Source organism: Sus scrofa, chromosome 16 (assembly GCF_054392235.1).
Source record: "Sus scrofa isolate SSC_HxYL_T2T_F1_AM1 chromosome 16, Sscrofa_HxYL_maternal_Yorkshire_Landrace_v2.0, whole genome shotgun sequence".
Lineage (NCBI taxonomy): Eukaryota > Metazoa > Chordata > Mammalia > Artiodactyla > Suidae > Sus > Sus scrofa.
Genome location: NC_139398.1, coordinates 88537706 through 88557164, shown reverse-complemented (window position 1 = coordinate 88557164; position 19459 = coordinate 88537706). Strand labels below are relative to the sequence as shown.

Genomic DNA, 19459 nt, shown 5'->3' with positions numbered 1-19459 from the left:
ATCGTGCGGCGCTGCTGTGGTGGATCCAGGCGGTCATAACGAGTTGGGATCCTTTGTGCGTGGTTGAGGGCGACTTGAGAGACGTCTTTGGTGAAGCACCTGTTCAAGTCTCCTGTGCGTTTTTTGAAATGAGGCTTTTCTTCATTTTTTTTATCTCTTGACAGAAGTACTTTGTCCTGAGAATGAACCCTTTGTCCATTCGAGAAAATACGTATCGCTGATACCGTTTTTCACTCTGGGGCTTGGTATTTATACTTTTCATGGTGTCTTTTGATAAGCAGAAGGGTTTTTATATGTTTTTAATAGAGTTCAGATTATTTGTATTTTTTTTTTTAGGATTAGTCCTTTTTATGCACCACTGGGGGGAAAAAAAAAAGACAAAACACCTCTGCTTACCCCAAAATCATGAATATATTCCTGCACGTGATCTCCTATAAGCTTTATTGTTTCGCTTAGGCCGCCTGACTACCCGTTTGGGTAGTTCTTGTAGCAGAGTCGGATGTATCTGTGGATATTGGGTGACCGTTTGTAAAGTGGCTGCAATGCTTTTCCTTCTTACACCCACACCCTGGGGTAACTGTTGCCCCCAACTCATTGCCTCCGGGCTTAGCCTGGTGACCGCTTTGGCCGAGGGGACAAGCACAAATATGCCCAAGCACGAGCCCAGCCAGAGGATGGGGGTGAGGTCTGGACACGGGGTTTCGGCTCATCGGGGTGATGCTGATGGAGGCTGCGGATGTGTGTGTTACCGTGTCTCCCCTGCGTGGGTTCCTCCGGGCTCCTGGTCTTTCCCTGGGACCCGGCGGGACCTCGTCCTCAAGGCCTGGTGCATATCCTCTGTGGTCTTTTGAAAGTGACGCATCGCTTGCTTTCACATTACTTTTGACATTTTGCGAGATTTTTGACTTTCTGTAGAATTCCTGTCAGGTGGCCATCTGTGTGTTTCTTTCTCCTTTTCCTGCCTGGGGCTTTAGAATAGCTTCAATTGATGGTTTATTGTCTTTCATCACTTTTTGAAAATGTTCAGACATTTTATCTACAATTTTTTTTTTTTTTTTTTGTCTTTTTGCTTTTTAGGGCCACACCCGCAGCATATGGAGGTTCCCAGGCAGGGGTCAAATCAGAGCGACAGCTGCCGGCCTACACCACAGCCACAGCCACGCCAGATCTGAGCCACGTCTGCGACCTACACCACAGCTCACAGCAACGCTGGATCCTTAACCCACTGAGTGAGGCCAGAGATCAAAGCCGCAACCTCATAGTTCCTAGTCGGATTTGTTAACCACTGCGCAGTGACGGGAACTCCTATCTACAAATTTTAATTCTGACCTTTGCATTCTGTGTCTCCTTTGGATTTCTAGTTATGTAAATACTAGAACGTCTCACAATACAGCATATATAGATTTTGTATGTGTTAGTTCTCTGATGAAATTCTCCATCTCAACCTCTATTTTCTCAAATCTCAAAACCATAATAATTTAAAATTCCGTGTCTGATTACTCCAATATCTGAATTCCTTAGGAGTCTGTGTCTATTAGTTTTATATTCTCTTGGGTTTTGACTGTTTGGCCTCATCTCTTAGTAAATTTGGTAATTTTGAACAAATGAAGGATATTGTTCATGAAAAATGTCAAGGCAGAATAAAGCTCTGCATGACATCATCTTTTACTTCCAGCAGACAGGGCGGTTGCAGGGCAAGATAAGTCACTGAGGGATTGAGCTGACGTCACACCGGCATTCAGGCTTTCGCAACTGGGCTGGTAAAGGTAGTTCTTACTCCTGCAGTGTGGACCTGCCATGGCTTCAGTGAAAATCCTGGGTACCAGGGCCCCTTCTTCTTGGCAGATGCCCAACTGCAAACTGCAGCCTTCAGTCGCCAGCCCCGCCGGATTGCCAAAGCCTTGCTCACATTCTCAGACTTGGAGGATCACTTTCCACTCGGCCGCTTGTCTCCTCAGCAGCTTTTTATGACTCATCACACGCCTGGAGGAGAAAAATAGTACTGGATGTAGAGTTCACTTCTCTGCTCTGGAAATGTTCACCCCTCGTGTCCTTTTTTTTTTTTTTTTTCTTTTTACTTTTTAGGGCTGCACCCAAGGCATATGGAGGTTCCCAGGCTAGGGGTCGAATCGGAGCTAGAGCTGCTGGCCTGCACCACAGCCACGGCCACACCAGATTCGAGCCACATCTGTGACCTACACCGCAACTCACAGCAACACCAGATCCTTAACCCACTGAGCAAGGCCAGGGATCGAACCTGCATCCTCAGGGATACTAGTCGGGTTCATTACTGCTGAGCCACAATGGGGATTACAAGAAATGGATGGCCTCTTTGAATTACGTTTTAAGGCAGAATGACAAATAGTAAGTTACATTTACCCAAACTGTAAAAATTCTTGAACTTAAAAAAAAAAAAAAAAAATCCTCTTGTTTGGGTCAACTTAGCTGACTTTTCCTAGTTTCCTGTCTATGGAATGGGAATACTCTTGCCCACCCTGATGCCAGCTTTAGGGAGACAATGGGGACGTCTAATTAGTATTTAGAAATCATTTGAGATCATTAGTGAGAGGGGCTGTGGAATTTCAAAGCTGCCAACTCACCGCCGTCATGGGTAAATTACGCTTTTATTCATTTTGCTTCCCTTGTAGCCCTTGCATGGTGATCACTGGAAGGCAAGAGGGCATTTACTCCACGCTCTCTGAGCCACACAGCTCCCAGCGCTTTGCTAGCCTTTGATTTAACCTATTAAATGGCTTCTGGCCTCTTTGTGTTTATGGTGCTTTGGTCCCATGTGCTTTGTGTGTGTGGATATTAATTAAGTCCATGCATCCGTGGACCCCAAGGCAGTAGAATCTGGGGCCAGGACCCTGGAGCCAAAAGGATTTCACCCAAGGTGGAAACCCCACAAAGAAAGGTTTGGGGAGGCTTAGACAGATGTGCTCTGGTTACATTGATGGTGATTCCAGAGGTGTTTTGTTCGTGTTGGTTTGTTTTTTATTCTTGCTTACTGAAATGTATAAATAGGATTTAGTTGCTATGTGCAGACACTGTTTCTCCTCCCTCCGAATGTGGAAATGACACCAAAGCCTGGCTCTGGCAAGAAGGAGGATATACGCCGTGGGGAGGCAGGCGTCGTTAACTGGTCACTCACCAGCTTCTAGTGAACTTAACGAGCATTTCTTCCCGACTCGGGAATCTAGTCAGAAATCAGCCTGCGAACAGAGCATTTCTGGTGGAACTCGTTGCAGGGGTGCATGTGGAACCTTGGGGCTGGCGGCTCTTGGACAGGTGTCTGCTGGCCTAGGAATGGAAGGAAGGAGGGAAGAAAGAATAGCACAGCCTTTGAAACTGGTCGATTATGATTTGCTGCTCACAATGCCCATTTTCATCTTTTTACTGTCCTTGGTAAAGAGAGCACTTTTTTTTTTTTTTTTTTTTTTTGGTCTTTTTGTCTTTTCTCAGGCCACACCCGAGACATAGGGAGATTCCCACGCTAGGGGTCTAATCAGAGCTGTAGCCAACGGCCTACACCACAGCCACAGCAACGCTGGATCCCCAACCCGCTGAGTGAGGCCAGGGATCGAACCTGCAACCTCCTGGTTCCTAGTCAGATTCGTTAACCACTGCGCCTCGACGGGAACTCTGCAAAGACTGTACTTGTCACCGTGTCTGTTATGGGAGCTCCTCCCGTGGCTCATCTGGCTGCATGCCTCCTCTTCCCTCTGCCCACGATGAGCCTGAGGAATCCATGAAAGAACACATGGACTCCCTGGAAAAGGTGAAATCTGTGGTGAGCCATTTCAGAAAACGCGGCCCCTCTATTTAAATGTAATGAAAACAATGTCGTCTCGGCCTTCTTCTTCATACGCGTGGTGAAGGTGCGTGAGGAGGAAAAAGGCCCGATGGAATATGTATCTTTGGTAACTTCCAGCATCACCAGCAGCCCCATCTCTCCTCTCTGTTTTAGCACCGCCCAAGCTATATGCCTTGCTGATCAGCCAAAGCCTGTGAAGGAATACAAATACCCTGAGAAGCTGCCGGGAGAGTTGTATGATGCAAACACGCAGTGCAAGTGGCAATTTGGGGAGAAAGCCAAGGTCTGCATGCTGGATTTTAAAAAGGCAAGTGATGGCTGGCACACGTTCAATGCACTCTGCTGCTTAAAATGGTTTTAGTCGTGACACTGACATTGATGTATTCTGCGTGTATTGGGCACCTACCAAATGTCAAATCCTGTGTGTTAGAGCTGATCCTGTGTAACGGGAAACATGTGTTTTACTGGCGAAGAAAATGATAGCGGATACGGTTGTGGGTGTCAGTTTTCTCCCAAGTATTGACTTGGCCTATTCGTTCTCTCTGATTTATCCCATCGGAGCTCAGCAGGAAGTCTCGGTGGGTGTAAGCTGGCAAATTAATCTGCTGCATTCTTTTTGAATGGTGTTTGAGAAACAGTGCTGTCCCTTTAGCTTCCTCAAATATAGGCAAGATATACGATAAAGCAGTAGCCTATCTGGGACTTCTGATTTTTAAATTCCTCAAAGTAAGTGTTTTTAGAGAAGTTTTTCACAGACCTCCATGGACCCCCCCCAGGGACACAGCAGAGCAGTTTCCTCCCATAACACAGAGACATGGGCTCCTGCTACATGGGAAAATGAAAGTAACTTATTTTATTTTATTTTGTCTTTTTAGGGTCTCACCTGCGGCACATGCCCAGGTAGGGGTCCAATCGGAGCTATTGCCCCGGCCTCTGCCACAGCCACAGTCATGCAGGATCTGAGCCACATCTGCGACCTACACCACAGCTCACGGCCACGCCGGATCCTTAACCCACTGAGTGAGGCCAGGCATTGAACCTGCTTCCTCGTGGACACTAGTCAGATTCATTTCTGCTGAGCCATGACGGGAACTCTGAAAGTAACTATTTTCGAGGCTTCTTTTATTCTAGTCTATAATGAAATCAAGAGGAACACAGACAAAAATAAACAGAACACACTGGGAATATTCCCAATTTAAATCTAACGGGATCATCTTGTTTCTTCTAACCTCCAGTAGAGCTCCCCCAAAGGTCAGTTACAGCCGTGCGCCAGAGCTGGATTCTTCTCTGCTCAGCTGGGTAATCTCAGCTTGGAGCAAGAGCAATAAATCAGTCAGCATCAGCATATATTCCCAAGGTTGCCTTTCCCATTGGCAGAATTTGTAAAACTCCTGAGAATTTTGGGAGTGTTAGTCTTCTGTTTGCTAAGGGAAAAGGAGCATAAAACTAATGTTTTCTTTTTTTTCTCAAAGATGGGATTTTTCTATATCACACTCCCAGTTTCCACATTATTTTGCTCTGTGACCGGGGACTTTATCATCCATGATAAACTAGGACATTTGGAAAGTGCAGGAAATAAGAAGTTAAATACTGAATACCTTTTTTTTTTTTTTTTTGTCTTTTCTAGGGCAGCACCCACAGCATAGGGAGGTTCCCAGGCTAGGGGTCTAATCAGAGCTGTAGCCCCCAGCCTACACCAAAGCCATAGCAATGCAGGATCCGAGCTGTGTCTGGGACCTACATCACAGCTCATGGCAATGCCAGATCCTTAACCCACTGAGCAAGGCCAGGGATCGAACCTGCAACCTCATGGTTCCTAGTCGGATTCACTAACCACTGAGCCACGACGGGAACTCCCAGAACATCTCTTTAAGGCAGAGGAAATAATTACATGCAATGAAATTCATTAATTGTAGACGTATAGTTGGAGTTGAGCAAATGCGTTCCCCCACGTTGCCAGTGTCCTGATGGAGATGCAACTAATTTCTACAAGCTGAGAAAATTCTCTTTTTCCCGGATCCATTCACCCCCTCCCCACCTGAGTAAGCAGTCCCTCTTCCGAGTTCTGTCACGACAGTCACACACTGCTTAGTCAGGAACTTCATAATTGCTAAGGGGAAGGGTTGCACGCGTTGCCTTCAATATGCTGCTGTCGGTTTTATACAGTTATCTTTTATCAAACTGAAGAAGTTCCTTTCTGGTCCTAGACTGGTAAGAGGTTTTATCACAAAAGTATGCTAAATTTTGTTACGTGGTTTTGTCTGCATGGTTTGATACAGATTAGATACAGATTTTTTTTCCTTAATTCTTTTAATCATATTGATGGGCTTTAAATTTTTTCATTGATTTTTGCATGCTTTTTTTTTTTTTGTCTTGTCTTTCGAGGGCCTCACCCACAGTATATGGAGGTTCCCAGGCTCGGGGTCCCATCGGAGCTACAGCTGCCGGCCTACACCACAGCCACAGCCATGCCAGATCCCAGCCGCACCTGTACCACAGATCACGGCAATACCGGATCCTTAACCCACTAAGCAGGGCCAGGGATCAAACCCACATCCTCATAATCTATTATTCATTTTTATATTTTGTTAACCTGATTTGTGAATATTTTATTCAGGATTTTTATGTCTGTTTTTGAGGGATATAATTTAGATATTTTTCTTTATAATCCTTTCAAGATTTTATATTAGAGTTATGCAACCCTAAAAAATGATTTGAAAGTGCTTCTTACTCCTTTATTTTCTTAAAGAGCTTGTAATAAGATTGGTATTGTTTCTTCCTTGAATGTTTTTTAGAATTTACCTGTGAGTTCTGTCTGTGGAAAGGTTGCGGTAATTACACACTTAGCAACACCAACACATGTGGGGTTATATAGAAGAAATTTCTAGCCAGATTGATCAGATTAATTAGAAAAACATCAAAAAATGACACAAGAAGAGAGCTTTTCCAGTGAATTTTTCTGTTTTATCTTTTTTGTTGATTTATTACCCCAAATTATTCATATTCCTATTTGTCCTTTGAGTGGTTTTAAGGTCTATGGTGATGTTTCCTCTTTCATTCTTATTCATAGTAACACGTGTTGCTTTATCTTTTCTCCTTGATCTTCTTGGCTGGGAGTTTTATCAGATGAATTAGTCCTTTCAAAATAACTGTATTTGTCTTTATTAAGTTGTTGGATTTTTTTTCTTTCTTGCCTCTTTTTTTTTGTCTTTTTGGAGCCGCACCCACGGCATATGGAAGTTCCCGGGCTAGGGGTCAAATTGGAGCTACAGCTGCCCGCCTACACCACAGCCACAGCAACCACCAGATCTGAACCGTGTCTGTGACCTACACCACAGCTCACAACAACGCCAGATCCTTAATCCACTGAGTGAGGCCAGGGATTGAACTCACAACCTCATGGTTCCTAGTCAGGTACATTAACCACTGAGCCATGACAGGAACACCCTACATCCTAAGGCTTAATGTGACTTTCTTTTCCTTGATATTATGGGATAAACTTGGATCACTGATTTTAAAATTTTCTTTTCTTAATATAAACATTTAACTATATTTGAAGTAATTTTCTTCTCAGCAACATACTAACATATGTCCTGAACATTTGAACATGTTGAGGTCTTAATATTATTAACTACAAATATGTTCTAATTTAAGTGGTGATTTCTTCTTTAACCTATGCATTATTCAGGAGTATACTATTTAATTACCAAATAAATAATGTCTTTCTAGACAGCTTATTAATTTTGATGTTTAATTTTGTTCAATTTTTATAAGAGAATATACCTATAAATATGCTTCTGAAATTTACTGAAACATATTTCCTAGCTCAGCATTTGGTCTGTCCTTGTGATCGGTCCATGGCCACTTGAAACAACTGCGAGCCCTGCAAGAGTGGAGCATAGTGTTCTAGAAATATCTACTTTGTTAATTTGTTTGATAATAGTATTTATAGCTTCTATATCCTCCACAATATTTGTTACTTGTTATGTCAATTTCATGGAGTGTTAAAGCCTCTGACAAAGATTAGGTATTTTTCCATTTCTCCCTTTAGTTCTATTAGTTTTTGCTTCCTATGTTTTGAAGCTGGATTTTTAGCTGCATACAGATTTAGGATTGTTGTATCTTCTTGGCTTTTTCAGTTTTATAAAATAACATTATTTTGTTCTCGATAATGTTACTGTTCTTGAAGTCTACTTTATCTTATATTAATACAGCCACATCAGCTTATTTAGGAATACTTCTTGCATGATATTTTGCCCACTCTTTTCAATTTCTTTGTGTTTTTATATAAAATGTGTCTTTTGTAAAGATCGTTTAATTTGGTATTGCTTTTCTCTCCAGTTGAACAATCTCTAGCCTTTCATTGGAATATTTAATCCACTTACTTTTAATGTAATCATTGACATAGAGGATTTAAATGCACCATTTTGCTGCTTATTTCCTATTGTTCTCATTCATTTCTTATTCCTTTGTTTCCTTTTGGTTTAAACTTCTTTTTACAACTTCTATTTTTGCATCAATTTGCTTTTTAGCTGTATTTCTTGTATTTTTAGTGGTTGCTCTAGAGATTACAGCTGCATCTTTTAACTTACAACCTGCATAGAATTAGCATCACGTGGGAGTTCCCATTGTGGCTCAGTAGTAACCAACCCAACTAGTATCCATGAGGACTTGGGTTCAACCCCTGGTCTTGCTCAGTGGGTTAAGGATCTGGCATTGTGTGAGCTGTGGTGTAGGTCGCAGATGCTACTTGGATCTTGTGTTGCTGTGGCTGTGGAGTAGAATGGCAGCTGTAGCTTTGATTCAACCCCTAGCCTGGGAACTTCCTTATGGTTCAGCTGCAGCCCTTAAGAAAAAAAAAAAAAAAAAAAAAATTAGTGTCATGTCACTTTATGCAAAATGGAGGATCCTTACGAGATATAAGTCCACTCACCCCTCTTTTGCACTTTGTACTATTCTCACCATATATTTTATTTCTACGCATTAGTCACATGACACAATTCTAAATTTTTTGTTTTAAAATAGAGTTGTTTTTAAATAAAATAAGATCATCTTTTGTGTTTACTCACATATTTGCTGTTTATGATTCACACTTTCTTATAGATCAGTTTCAAATTGTATCATTTCCTTGGACCTGAAGAACTTCCTTTAGTATTTCCTAGAACACAAATCTGCTGGCCACATCGTATCTTAGGTTTTCTTTCTCCAAAAAGGTCATTAATTCATCTTCAGTTTTGAAGGACAGTTTTTTGAATTGTTCTTTTTTTCCTTTAGACACTTGAAAGACATATTTCTATTTTCATCTGGACTCAGCTGTTTCTGATAAAAAGCTTTTCATCATTTGTATCTTTGTTCTAACATTTCTAATCGTTTGTTTAGACAACTCAGAAAACTATGCATTTGGGTTATTTTAAGTTTCAGTTCTAGAATTACTATTTAGTTCTTTTTTTACAGTCTGTGTTCCTCTAGAGAATGTCCCATTTATTCCCATATTATGTTCAATCTTTTTCTTTATAATCTTGAATACAGCATAGTACATATGACTGTAAAATACATTGTTATTTTATGTTACATGTATTATGTTGTCGTAACAGATGAATCCTTTTCTCCCTGCGGCTTAGTTTTCTTCTTCCTTAGGGCTCACTCTTTTGGTTTTTCCTTAGCCCTAGGGCATTGTCTATACTCTAGATCGTGGTTCTTACTCATGACGGGGACTTGGGGCTTCCCACTGGATGCCCTGGATGCTCCTGGAGTCTGTCCACTTCGTGTGGGCCAGACACTGCCGTCTCCCAGCGTTGCACATCCTCTGTCTTCCAGCCCTTATCAGCTGTCGGCGCAAAGCGGCTGCCCTCTGCCAGGCCACATGGAGTCTCACCCTGTGCACGCATCATTCACCCCTCAGATAAGGACCAGCAGGAAGTCCCCATGGAAACCACTGGGGCTCCCAGGTCAATGCAGCTTTTTCCTTTCAGGTCTCCTTCCCACTAATTCTAGCGACTTAGTCCGAGTTGCGGCAGCATCCTCCATCCTTCTGTCTGCCTCGGAGCCACATCCCTGTACCAATTCAGAGTATCTTCCCAGACAGAGAGCTGGGCAGAGGTGGCACTCACCTTAGCACTTTCTCTTCTCTCGAGAGCTACAGACTTTGTTGCCTATTGCAAGAGTCTGAAGCAAATTGGTCATATATTTTGCCCAGTTTTATAGTTTTTGCATGTAGAAAAGCAAGCCTGGTACCAGTTATGTTATCGTAAACAGTAGAGAGAATATCTTTCAGGAAAAAAATCCATTAAACTAAAAAATCTGAGCTCATTCCCTATGATATAAAATTGTTTTTCGATAGAAATAAGTTTGACAAGTTTTTATTCTTTTTTTTTTTTTTTTTCTTTTTGCTATTTCTTGGGCCACTCCCGCGGCATATGGAGGTTCCCAGGCTAGGGGTCTAATCGGAGCTGTAGCCACCAGCCTACGCCAGAGCCACAGCAATGCGGGATCCGAGCCATGTCTGCAACCTACACCACAGCTCACGGCAACGCCGGATCATTAACCCACTGAGCAAGGGCAGGGACCGAACCCGCACCCTCATGGTTCCTAGTCGGATTCGTTAACCACTGCGCCACCACGGGAACTCCCAGTTTTTATTCTTATAAGTTAAATTCTACTTATGTGGCCAGAATCTCTAGCATATTGAATTTCAGCTTTACATATGGAGTAGCAATTGGATTCTTTATTTTCCATATGAATTGAGGCATCTCAGGACATTCTCAATTATAAAATTTAATTTTTTAAATGAGCTCCTACTGAAAGTTTATTAGAATGGGTCTATTTTATTAGGTTAAAATGTAAGGATCTAGACGTTTTCTGTTGGGAGAATATAAAATAATAAATGACAAGGAAACTAACCAGCCCTTGTCACTTAGGCTTACTCAGTAAGAGTTTGCTGAGCAGCGTGACAGGTGGATGGATGATGTTTTAGTAAGGATTGAACCTCTTTTAAGTACCGTGTGCTATTTAGTTTGGAAAGTTACGAGATAATGAAATGCACATGCATCTATCTCTTGGATAAATGGTGGTGCCTTTGGTGTGTCTACATGGCTGATTCCACACTGGTGGATAGATCCGCGTGCATATACGGCCATGGCTTTCTTTATCCGCTGATGACTTGTACATTGATAACCAGAGTTAGTGCTAAAAGCATACCACTGCTTGAAAAACAAATAACTACAATAAATTATATACCTCCCACTATGCCATCATTTGTGTTTGCATTTTCAGTGTGTATTTTCGGAGAGACTAACACTGACAGTTTGAGAAATGAACCTGGTGGCACTGTATTCCCGACATGGAAATGCCACCTTAAACCCAAGCCAGTCATCTGAAAATGTTTCTTTTACTCGGGGTGTTAGGTTGCCATGTGAAGCTTCACTAAGTCAGTATTGCTGGAATGGGTCTCTGTGAACATGGCTCCTAAATTATGGGATAAAATAGAACCTGAGAGCTTGCGCCAGGGTATTCAGTAGCATCAAAGATAAAGCCCAAAGTGACCTCTCTACGTGGGCTTCAACCCTCCTCTTCCCGAGTCAAGTATGAGTTATTTCGAACACTGTGTCTTTATCAAGTACCTATCCTGCTATGTCCACAGTGCCTGGTGGCGTGACCCTGCCGTCGGAGATGCAAGCTGCCAGAATTACTTTGAAATTTGATCATCTTAGCATCCTGGGAACTGTTGGTAAATTGAAAGCGGCCCCCCGACCTGGCCCCCACCCCCACATCCAGCAGGTCTTATACAATGCAATGTCCTGGCCCTAGACCCATGATTTAATAGGATCTTTGTTCCAAGAGGCCCCTGAAGTTTTATTAAGAATGTAATAACCTACAACCATAATATTGCATTTAATACACCCATTGTCCATTATGTCCAGAAGTTAGCAGTTAAGTCAAAGTATGATAAACCTGAGAGGGATTCATCAGGTTTTGGTTGTTTAGATAATAAAATGAACATTAATGTACTCGAATTTTTGTTTTCTGAGATAGAATGCCACATTTTTAGCAAATGGCCAGCAGTTACATCTACAGGGCACCAGGGTCTCAAGCGCTTTGGGATACGTTGGACACAGTAACATGAATTAAATATTTCAAGGCTCTTGTGACTCAGTGAATTATTTCTGCCTGGAGGCCTGGAATTGGGGCTTGAGCAGTTTCCAGGATGAGGCAGAGGGCAGAAGCGGGGCTCAGACTGGGTTAGGGTCATGTGCTTTCGTAGTGGGCCGACCCCCGCATCCCGTGCTTGAGAGCTTTGCCCTCAGCAACATTAAAACCATTGCCTTCGAGAGCATTTTCCATCCGCATGTCTTTATTCTGCAGAATGTTCCCCACAGCTGCAACGTGAGAATATCATAAAAATACTTTGAATAGCAGCCTAGGTGTAGTATTTCCGCCCGCTGAGGTTCTCTTAGGTGATTCTAATTCACTGAGCGCTTTCGTTTCACTCTACAGCAGGTCCCGCTCATCCTGTCCAAGGTTCCCAGAGGTACAAGCTCAGTAACTCAGAAAGGGTTTACTGAAAGCCAGGTAGGAGCTAAGCCCTATTCCAGGTACTGGTGGCCGTTATAGAAAATTAGTTTACCATGTTATCTTATGTATTTATTGAGGGCATACCTCCAGCATATGGAAGTTCCCTGGCTAGGGGTGGAATTGGAGCTGCAGCTGCCAGTCGACACCACAGCCACAGCAACACAGGATCCTTAACCGACTGAGCAAGGCCAGGGATCAAACCCACATCCTCATGGAGACTAGTCGGGTTCATTACCGCTAAGCCACAACATGAACTCCTAGAAAATAGGTTAACATTTTAAAATATCATTTATTTGGTATCATCTTGCATAATCTCTGCAAGTGTCCCAGGATGTAGCACCACTGGCTCCTTCAGCCACAGTCGTGAACCCAGGCTGGGAGCCAGGTCTGTGCTCACATCTCCTCACTGCCTTGAAGTGAGAAAGGACACGTGCAGGAGTTTGTTGGCTGCCAGCCCCAGGCCCTGAGTTGGGCATGTGACTTACGACTGCTTCACTTAGTCCCTGGGACGAGTCACTAGTCAGCGGCACAGGGCAAGGATACAGGTTCTGTCTACCCGGATGTGCCTGGCCCTGCCCACACCTCTCGGAAGCCCGCCCTCTCCCTGGACCACGTGTCCGTCCCCCTGACCTCACCGCGGGGTGGCCGCAGCTTTCACATCCACCTGGCAGTTGTCATTCCCTCACCCATCTGTGTGGTCACCTGTGTGTGCGCCCAGCCTCCTGAAGCCCTGGGTCTCTGGGAACCACCTTTCAGGGGGCAGGCCCACCTGCCCTGCTCCGCTGTCCAGATTCTGCCTGTGGTCCACCCAGACACAGGGCCTGGGCCGTGAGCTCCAGTTTCAAGGACGCTTTATTATTCTCCCTGGTGGTCTGTCGAGATGGCATCCCTACAAGCACAGGGAGCTTTCCACTTGTCTTCGGGGGGGACTCACGGACCCCCAGGCCTCTGCTTTATGGATGCCTGGAGGTCCTCTCATGCCTCTGATCTCTGAACATCTTTCTTGATGAGAACAGAGGCCCCAGCACAGCATACCCACTAGTGTCCCAAGACTAACCACCGCTGTGATACCTCTGCCCCAAGAGCACTTTCCGATCCCGCAGGACTGCCAAGAAAAGAAGCCGTAATGGTGCAGCGGTTGTAGCCATAGGCGTTTACTATGAATTCCTCAAAAGTAAAGCAGTTCATCGGTACCCACATTAAAACCTGGACAGACTACATCTTTTTTTTTTTGATGATTTTTATTTTTTCTGCCATAGCTGGTTTACAGGGTTCTGCCGATTTTCCACTGTACAGCAAGGTGACCCAGTCACACATCCATGTACACATTCTTTTTCTCACATGATCAGGCTCCATCGTAAGTGACTAGATATAGTTCCCAGTGCTACCCAGCAGAATCCCATTGCTCATCCATTCCAAAGGCAATCGTTTGCATCTGTTAACCCCAGAGTCCCAGGGCAGCGTACTTCTTAATATTCCATGTTCTGAAAAGCTGTCTTATTAGTGAAAGAGATATAAAAGCAGAAAAGATATAAAGCTGTGTCATTAACAGATACCTTAACTCTTAAATATGTGATAAGTAAAAGTATGCAGGAGATTTGAGAAGTAGTTTTATGAGGGTAGAATTACTATAGATGATGAAAAGGGACATTTTCCTGCGGTCACTCACACAGTGTAGAAAGCCTCGTGGGAGCACGTCTTTAGCATGAAAGGAATGAAACAGGGAATGAAATCAAGAATGCCGAGTTTTTGCCGTCTTTCAAGCAGAACTATGTGGAAGTTTTGCTGCGTTGCATTTTCTTTACAGCACAAAGCATCCAGGAGGTGCAGCTCTGAAATGTCCTGGGAAATAGCGCAGCTCTTGTTCAAATATTCAGAACAGTTGTGCAGATAATTTAAGAAGTGTTTGCATCACATGCCGTGGAAGCTACCACCAGCATTCCAGAAGGTCCCGTCGTTTCAGAGTCACACTGTCTGCCCTTCATTGAGATCTTCCTTTGGGAGTTCCCGTCGTGGCGCAGTGGTTAACGAATCCGACTAGGAACCATGAGGTTGCGGGTTCGGTTCCTGCGCTTGCTCAGTGGGTTAAGGATCCGGCCTTGCTGTGAGCTGTGGTGTAGGTTGCAGACGCGGCTCAGATCCCGCGTTGCTGTGGCTCTGGCGTAGGCTGGCGGCTACAGCTCCGATTGGACCCCTAGCCTGGGAACCTCCATATGCCGCGGGAGCAGCCCAAGAAATAGCAAAAAGACAAAAAAAAAAAAAAAAAAAAAAAAAGATCCTTTGGGCTCAGAAGGATGTACGAGCAAAAAATAATTCCTTACATGTGGAGAGGCTATTATTGTGTGTAGCCCTCAGATCTTGTTTATGTTAGGGACATAGCACCCCTACAGGCCCTCCTTCCTCTGCACACGCATTTCTTCTTTCTCATCTTCCATCCTTTGCACAAACCCTTTATTCCTGCCTCCCATTTTTTTAGGGCTGCCCCCACGTCCTATGGAGGTTCCCTGGCTAGGGGTCAGATCGGAGCTCCAGCTGCCCACCTACACCACAGCCACAGTAACGCAGGATCCGAACTGCATCTACAAACTACACCACAGCTCACGGCAGTGCCAGATCCTTCACCCAGTGAGCGAGGCCAGAGATCGAACCCGTGTCCTCATGAATACGAGTCAGGGTCGTTACTGCTGAGCCACAATGGGAACTCCTGTTCTTCCTGTCCTGAATGCCATCCTCAAGTTCAAGCATCCATTTCCTTGACTCCTTTCCCGGGTCCTCCGGGCAGAGCCCTCTTCTCCTTGGGGCAAGCCCACCCTGCCCTTGGAGGGGCGCCTCCCCTGTGTGACCCATGTGGAGATTTAGAGCAAATCTACTCCTCCAGGACTGTTCTTGAGAGAGTAGGTCTGGTCGTATTTCTTATGGAACCTCCTGGCCAGCAAGATACCTGGCACATTCTAGGCCGTCATCAAAGACTTGGGGATGGCGGATGGGTGGGTGGGTAGACGAATGGAGGGGACAAGCCAGCACGTTTCAAAACCCTCTTTAACGTGGAAGAGAGGATTCAGACTTGGAGAGGTTAGCGAAAGGTAGGGTCAGGAATGAATTATTGATTATCGTTACTTAATTTTAAGTTTTTGTAGTTTTCTTCAACCTCTGGATTAAGCGTAGTTTACTTTTTTTAATTAGAAAGTATAATTGTGTTACGTTTATGATGAGTAAATAGAAATAAATAAATAGGGTTTCAGGGATAAAGTAAGTGACACCAAGTCCAGACCCGCGTGTTCAGCGACCTCCCTCTCTCACGTGCCCGTACTGCTCAGTCGACATCCGCTTTAGGTTGTATCAGTGTCTTTTCCCTTAAATTTTTCAGTGATATGTAACTGTTTGTAACGCTAGCGACCCTTTTCTCCCTCTAGGACATCTGTAAAGCCCTGTGGTGCCACCGGATTGGAAGGAAATGCGAGACGAAGTTTATGCCAGCAGCAGAAGGCACTGTGTGTGGGCATGACATGGTAAGAAGCTAATCCTGGCACCTGGACCATAGTCAGATGTCCATCTTTCAACCCACATGTCTCTCCTGCTCTTGCCTTGGTGTTTTGTAAGCTGTCTTTCTCATATATGTGTGCCTGTCTATACCCGCGTCAACAGGCTGGTGTGTCTTGATATTAATTCTCTGAAGGGGACTCCCTTGCTCGCGTTTCCGCTGATATCATTGATGAGCTATCTGGAATTGATAAACCTAGATATTAGGCAACAGAGGGTGGCTGAATCTGTTGGATCAGGAGAAATGTAAACTCTTGGCCATCTTTTAATAATGTGAAGAACCTGCATGAAGCCATTCCGCGAAAGCCACAGAGCATCGATTTGAAAACTGGAAGAGACTCTTTTGACCTGTCGTTGCTCCAGTGACAAAAAGAGAGATGCTCTCGTGGGGAAAAGGGGAAAGATGCAAGAGAACAAGTCTGGTACTGACTGGGAGACAGCCACGGGACGCTCATGTCAACTTAAAAATAAGGAGTTCCCGTCGTGGCTCAGTGGAAACAAATCTGACTAGTATCCATGAGGATGGAAGTTCGATCCCTGGCCTCGTTCAGTGGGTTAAGGATCTGGCATGGATGTGGCTGTGGCGTAGGTCGGCAGCTGTAGCTCCGATTGGACCCCTAGCCTGGGAACCTCCATATGCGGTGGGTGCAGCCCTAAAAAAAGAGACCAAAAAATATACACCCCTTAAAAATAAGTTATCTTAACAATCAAGAGTAATATTTTAATCCTTTTGATGTAACCTGAGATTGTATTTTTTCAGGATATAAAAGACTGTCTATAAAGATAGGAACATATTGGGACCAAACTGTCACTGTAACCACTTTCATTCCATGCATTGTAACTGTTTAGTGCTGCAATGAATATGAAAAAGAAAGGTGGGCCTGACAGTCACTGAGCTAGTACATTCAAAGTCTGAGGTAAACACACCACCCCCTAAACACATGTAAATGTGAGTACAGATAGAAAGGATTCAAAGGTTGGTTTGTTTGTTGGTTTGTTGTCTTTTGTCTTTTTAGGGCCGCACCTGCAGCATAAGGAGGTTCCCAGGCTGGGGGTCAAATTGGAGCTACAGCTGCAGGCCTACACCACAGCCACAGCAATGCCAGATCCAAGCCGCATCTGTGACCTGCACCACAGCTCACAGCAATGCCGGCCGGATCCTTAACCCACTGAGTGAGGCCAGGGATTGAACCTGTGTCCTCATGAATGCTAGTCAGATTCTTTTCTGATGAGCCACGACAGGAACGCCCAAAACGATGCCTGTTTCTTGGAAGATCGGAAGCCCTTATGTGTTGCCTTGGTGATGGTTCGTACAGACAAGGCGTGTCTCTCCAGGCATCCTGCCTTCTTTAAACGCTGCCGTTTTCCCTGTTTCTCTGATACTGTAACTGCAGTGCTATCCTTGTGTTCTTGCTACAGTCTATTTACCTTGAAAGCATGAAAGCACAATTAAATTGGTGTTCGGGATATTTTCAGTTCTTTTTTCCTGTGTTTCCAAATAGAATGCTTTCCTTCATATTGAAAAGAATTAGAACAGCATGAGCCAGAATAGACACGTACAAGTGACACAGCCCTAAGTGGCCGCCCGGTGGCCACGGTGGGACCAGCATCAGAGGCTCGTGTCAGAGCTCCCTTTGGTGTTAGTTATGTGTCTTTGTGTATCCTGGTTCACAGAGGTCTGTCCGCTTTATTGATTGAGACGCCTGCGTTGCCAGGCGCCAGTGTCCCAGCCCCTTGGGACACGCCAGCGCGATGGGCGTGTTCTGTGCGACAGCTGTGCTGCTTCTGTGTCTTCCTCCCGGGTGGGAACCTGTGTCCATCCGTCTGCTGCCAGCACTGAGCTCTGTGTGGGCGTGTGTGGTGGGGAACCTGACTAGTGGTCAGAGCTTTCTTAGAGGCCAGCGCCGTTCTTCGGTCACTGCACACATGCAACCCTCACAGGCACCCGGAGGGTGAGCCTATGGCAGCTCCCACTGCCCAGCCCAGAACTCCAGGCAAAGGACGCTGGGCTCCTCTGTGCCCACGCTGTGAGAGATCCAGAACAGGGGGGTCGGGACCACAGCCTGGATACACGCCAGGGCAGATGCCAGTTCTTTAAGAATCCCTAATGTAAGACTTTTTTAATTAATTTATTTTTTTTCCGCTGTACAGCATGGGGACCAAGTTACACATACATGTATACATACGTTTTCCTCCCACTGTTGTATTGCATTGTGAGTATCTAGACATAGTTCTCAGAGCTACGCAGCAGGATCTCATTGTAAATCCATGCCAAGAGCAATAGTTTGCATCCGTTAACCCCAAGCTCCCAATCCCTCCCACTCCCTCCCTCTCCGCCTAGGCAGCCACAAGTCTATTCTCCAAGTTTATGATTTTCTTTTCTGTGGAAACGTTCATTTGTGCTGTATATTAGATTCCAGTTATAAGTGATATCATATGGCATTTATCTTTCTCTTTCTGACTTGGTTCACTCAGTATAAGAGTCTCTAGTTCCATCCATGTTGCTGCAAAGGGCATTATGTCATTCTTTTTTATGGGTGAGTAGTATTCCATTGTACATGTATACCACATCTTCCTAATCCAGTCATCTGTTGATGGACATTTGGGTTGTTTCCATGTCTTAGCTATTGTGAAGAGCGCTGCAATGAACGTGCAGGTGCATGTGTCTCTTTTAAAGAAAGTTTTGTCTGGATATATGCCCAAAAGTGGGATTGCTGGGTCATATGGTAGTTCTGTGTATAGTTTTCTAAGATACCTCCATACTGTTCTTCATAGTGGTTGTACCAGCTTACATTCCCACCAACAGTACGGTAGGGTTCCCTTTTCTCCACATAACATGTTCCTCCAGCACTTGTTATTTGTGGACTTATTAATGATGGCCATTCTGACTGGTGTGAGGTGGTATCTCACGGTAGTTTTGATTTGCATTTCTCTAATAATCAGGGATGTTGAGCATTTTTTCCTAATGTAAGATTAAACCAGTTCTCATGATGTGATTATGTGGCATTTGGTGCAAGGCACTTGGCCTGTGTCATTAAAGTGGGCCTTTGGGACAAGTCAGTCTGGTGATGCAAACAATTACACTGAGAATGGAGAGGCAATGAGGTCCTGCTCTACAGCCCAGGGAGCTCTATCCAGTCTCTTGGGATAGAACTTTATGGAAGATAATATGAGAAAAAGTATGTATACGTATATATGTGTGTGTGTGACTGGGTCACTATGCTGTACAGCAGAAATTGACACAACGCTGTAAATCTACGATTTAATGAAAAAACTTTGGGAGTTCCCTTTGTGGCTTAGTGGTAATGAACCTGACTAGTATCCATGAGGATGCAGGTTCAAACCCTGGCCTCGCTCAGTGGATTAAGGATCCAGGATCGCCATGAGCTGTGGGGTAGGTCACAGATGTGGCTCGGATCCCGTGTGGCCATGGCTGTGTAGGCCCACAGCTGCAGCTCCAACTGAACCCCTGACTTGGGAATGTCCATATGCTGCATGTGTGACTCTAAAAAGCAGAAACAAACTTAAAAAAAA

At 44.5% G+C, this 19459-nt stretch overlaps 1 protein-coding gene across 6 annotated transcripts in view; it reads left to right on the top strand.

The window, feature by feature from the left end:
* Positions 1 to 19459, top strand: part of ADAMTS16 (ADAM metallopeptidase with thrombospondin type 1 motif 16) — a 162724-nt gene that overhangs the window by 72579 nt on the left and 70686 nt on the right. For 5 of the 6 annotated variants that reach the window (XR_014830766.1, XR_014830765.1, XM_085001652.1 and 2 more), the window contains 2 exons: positions 3968 to 4121; positions 15799 to 15894. Coding sequence is in view for 4 of the 6 variants with exons in the window: in XM_085001652.1 (XP_084857778.1) it covers positions 3968 to 4121; positions 15799 to 15894 (250 nt within the window). In the remaining 2 variants the exon portion in view is untranslated. The remainder of the gene's footprint in view (positions 1 to 3967; positions 4122 to 15798; positions 15895 to 19459) is intronic. The other variant, XM_085001654.1, reaches the window with a different exon arrangement.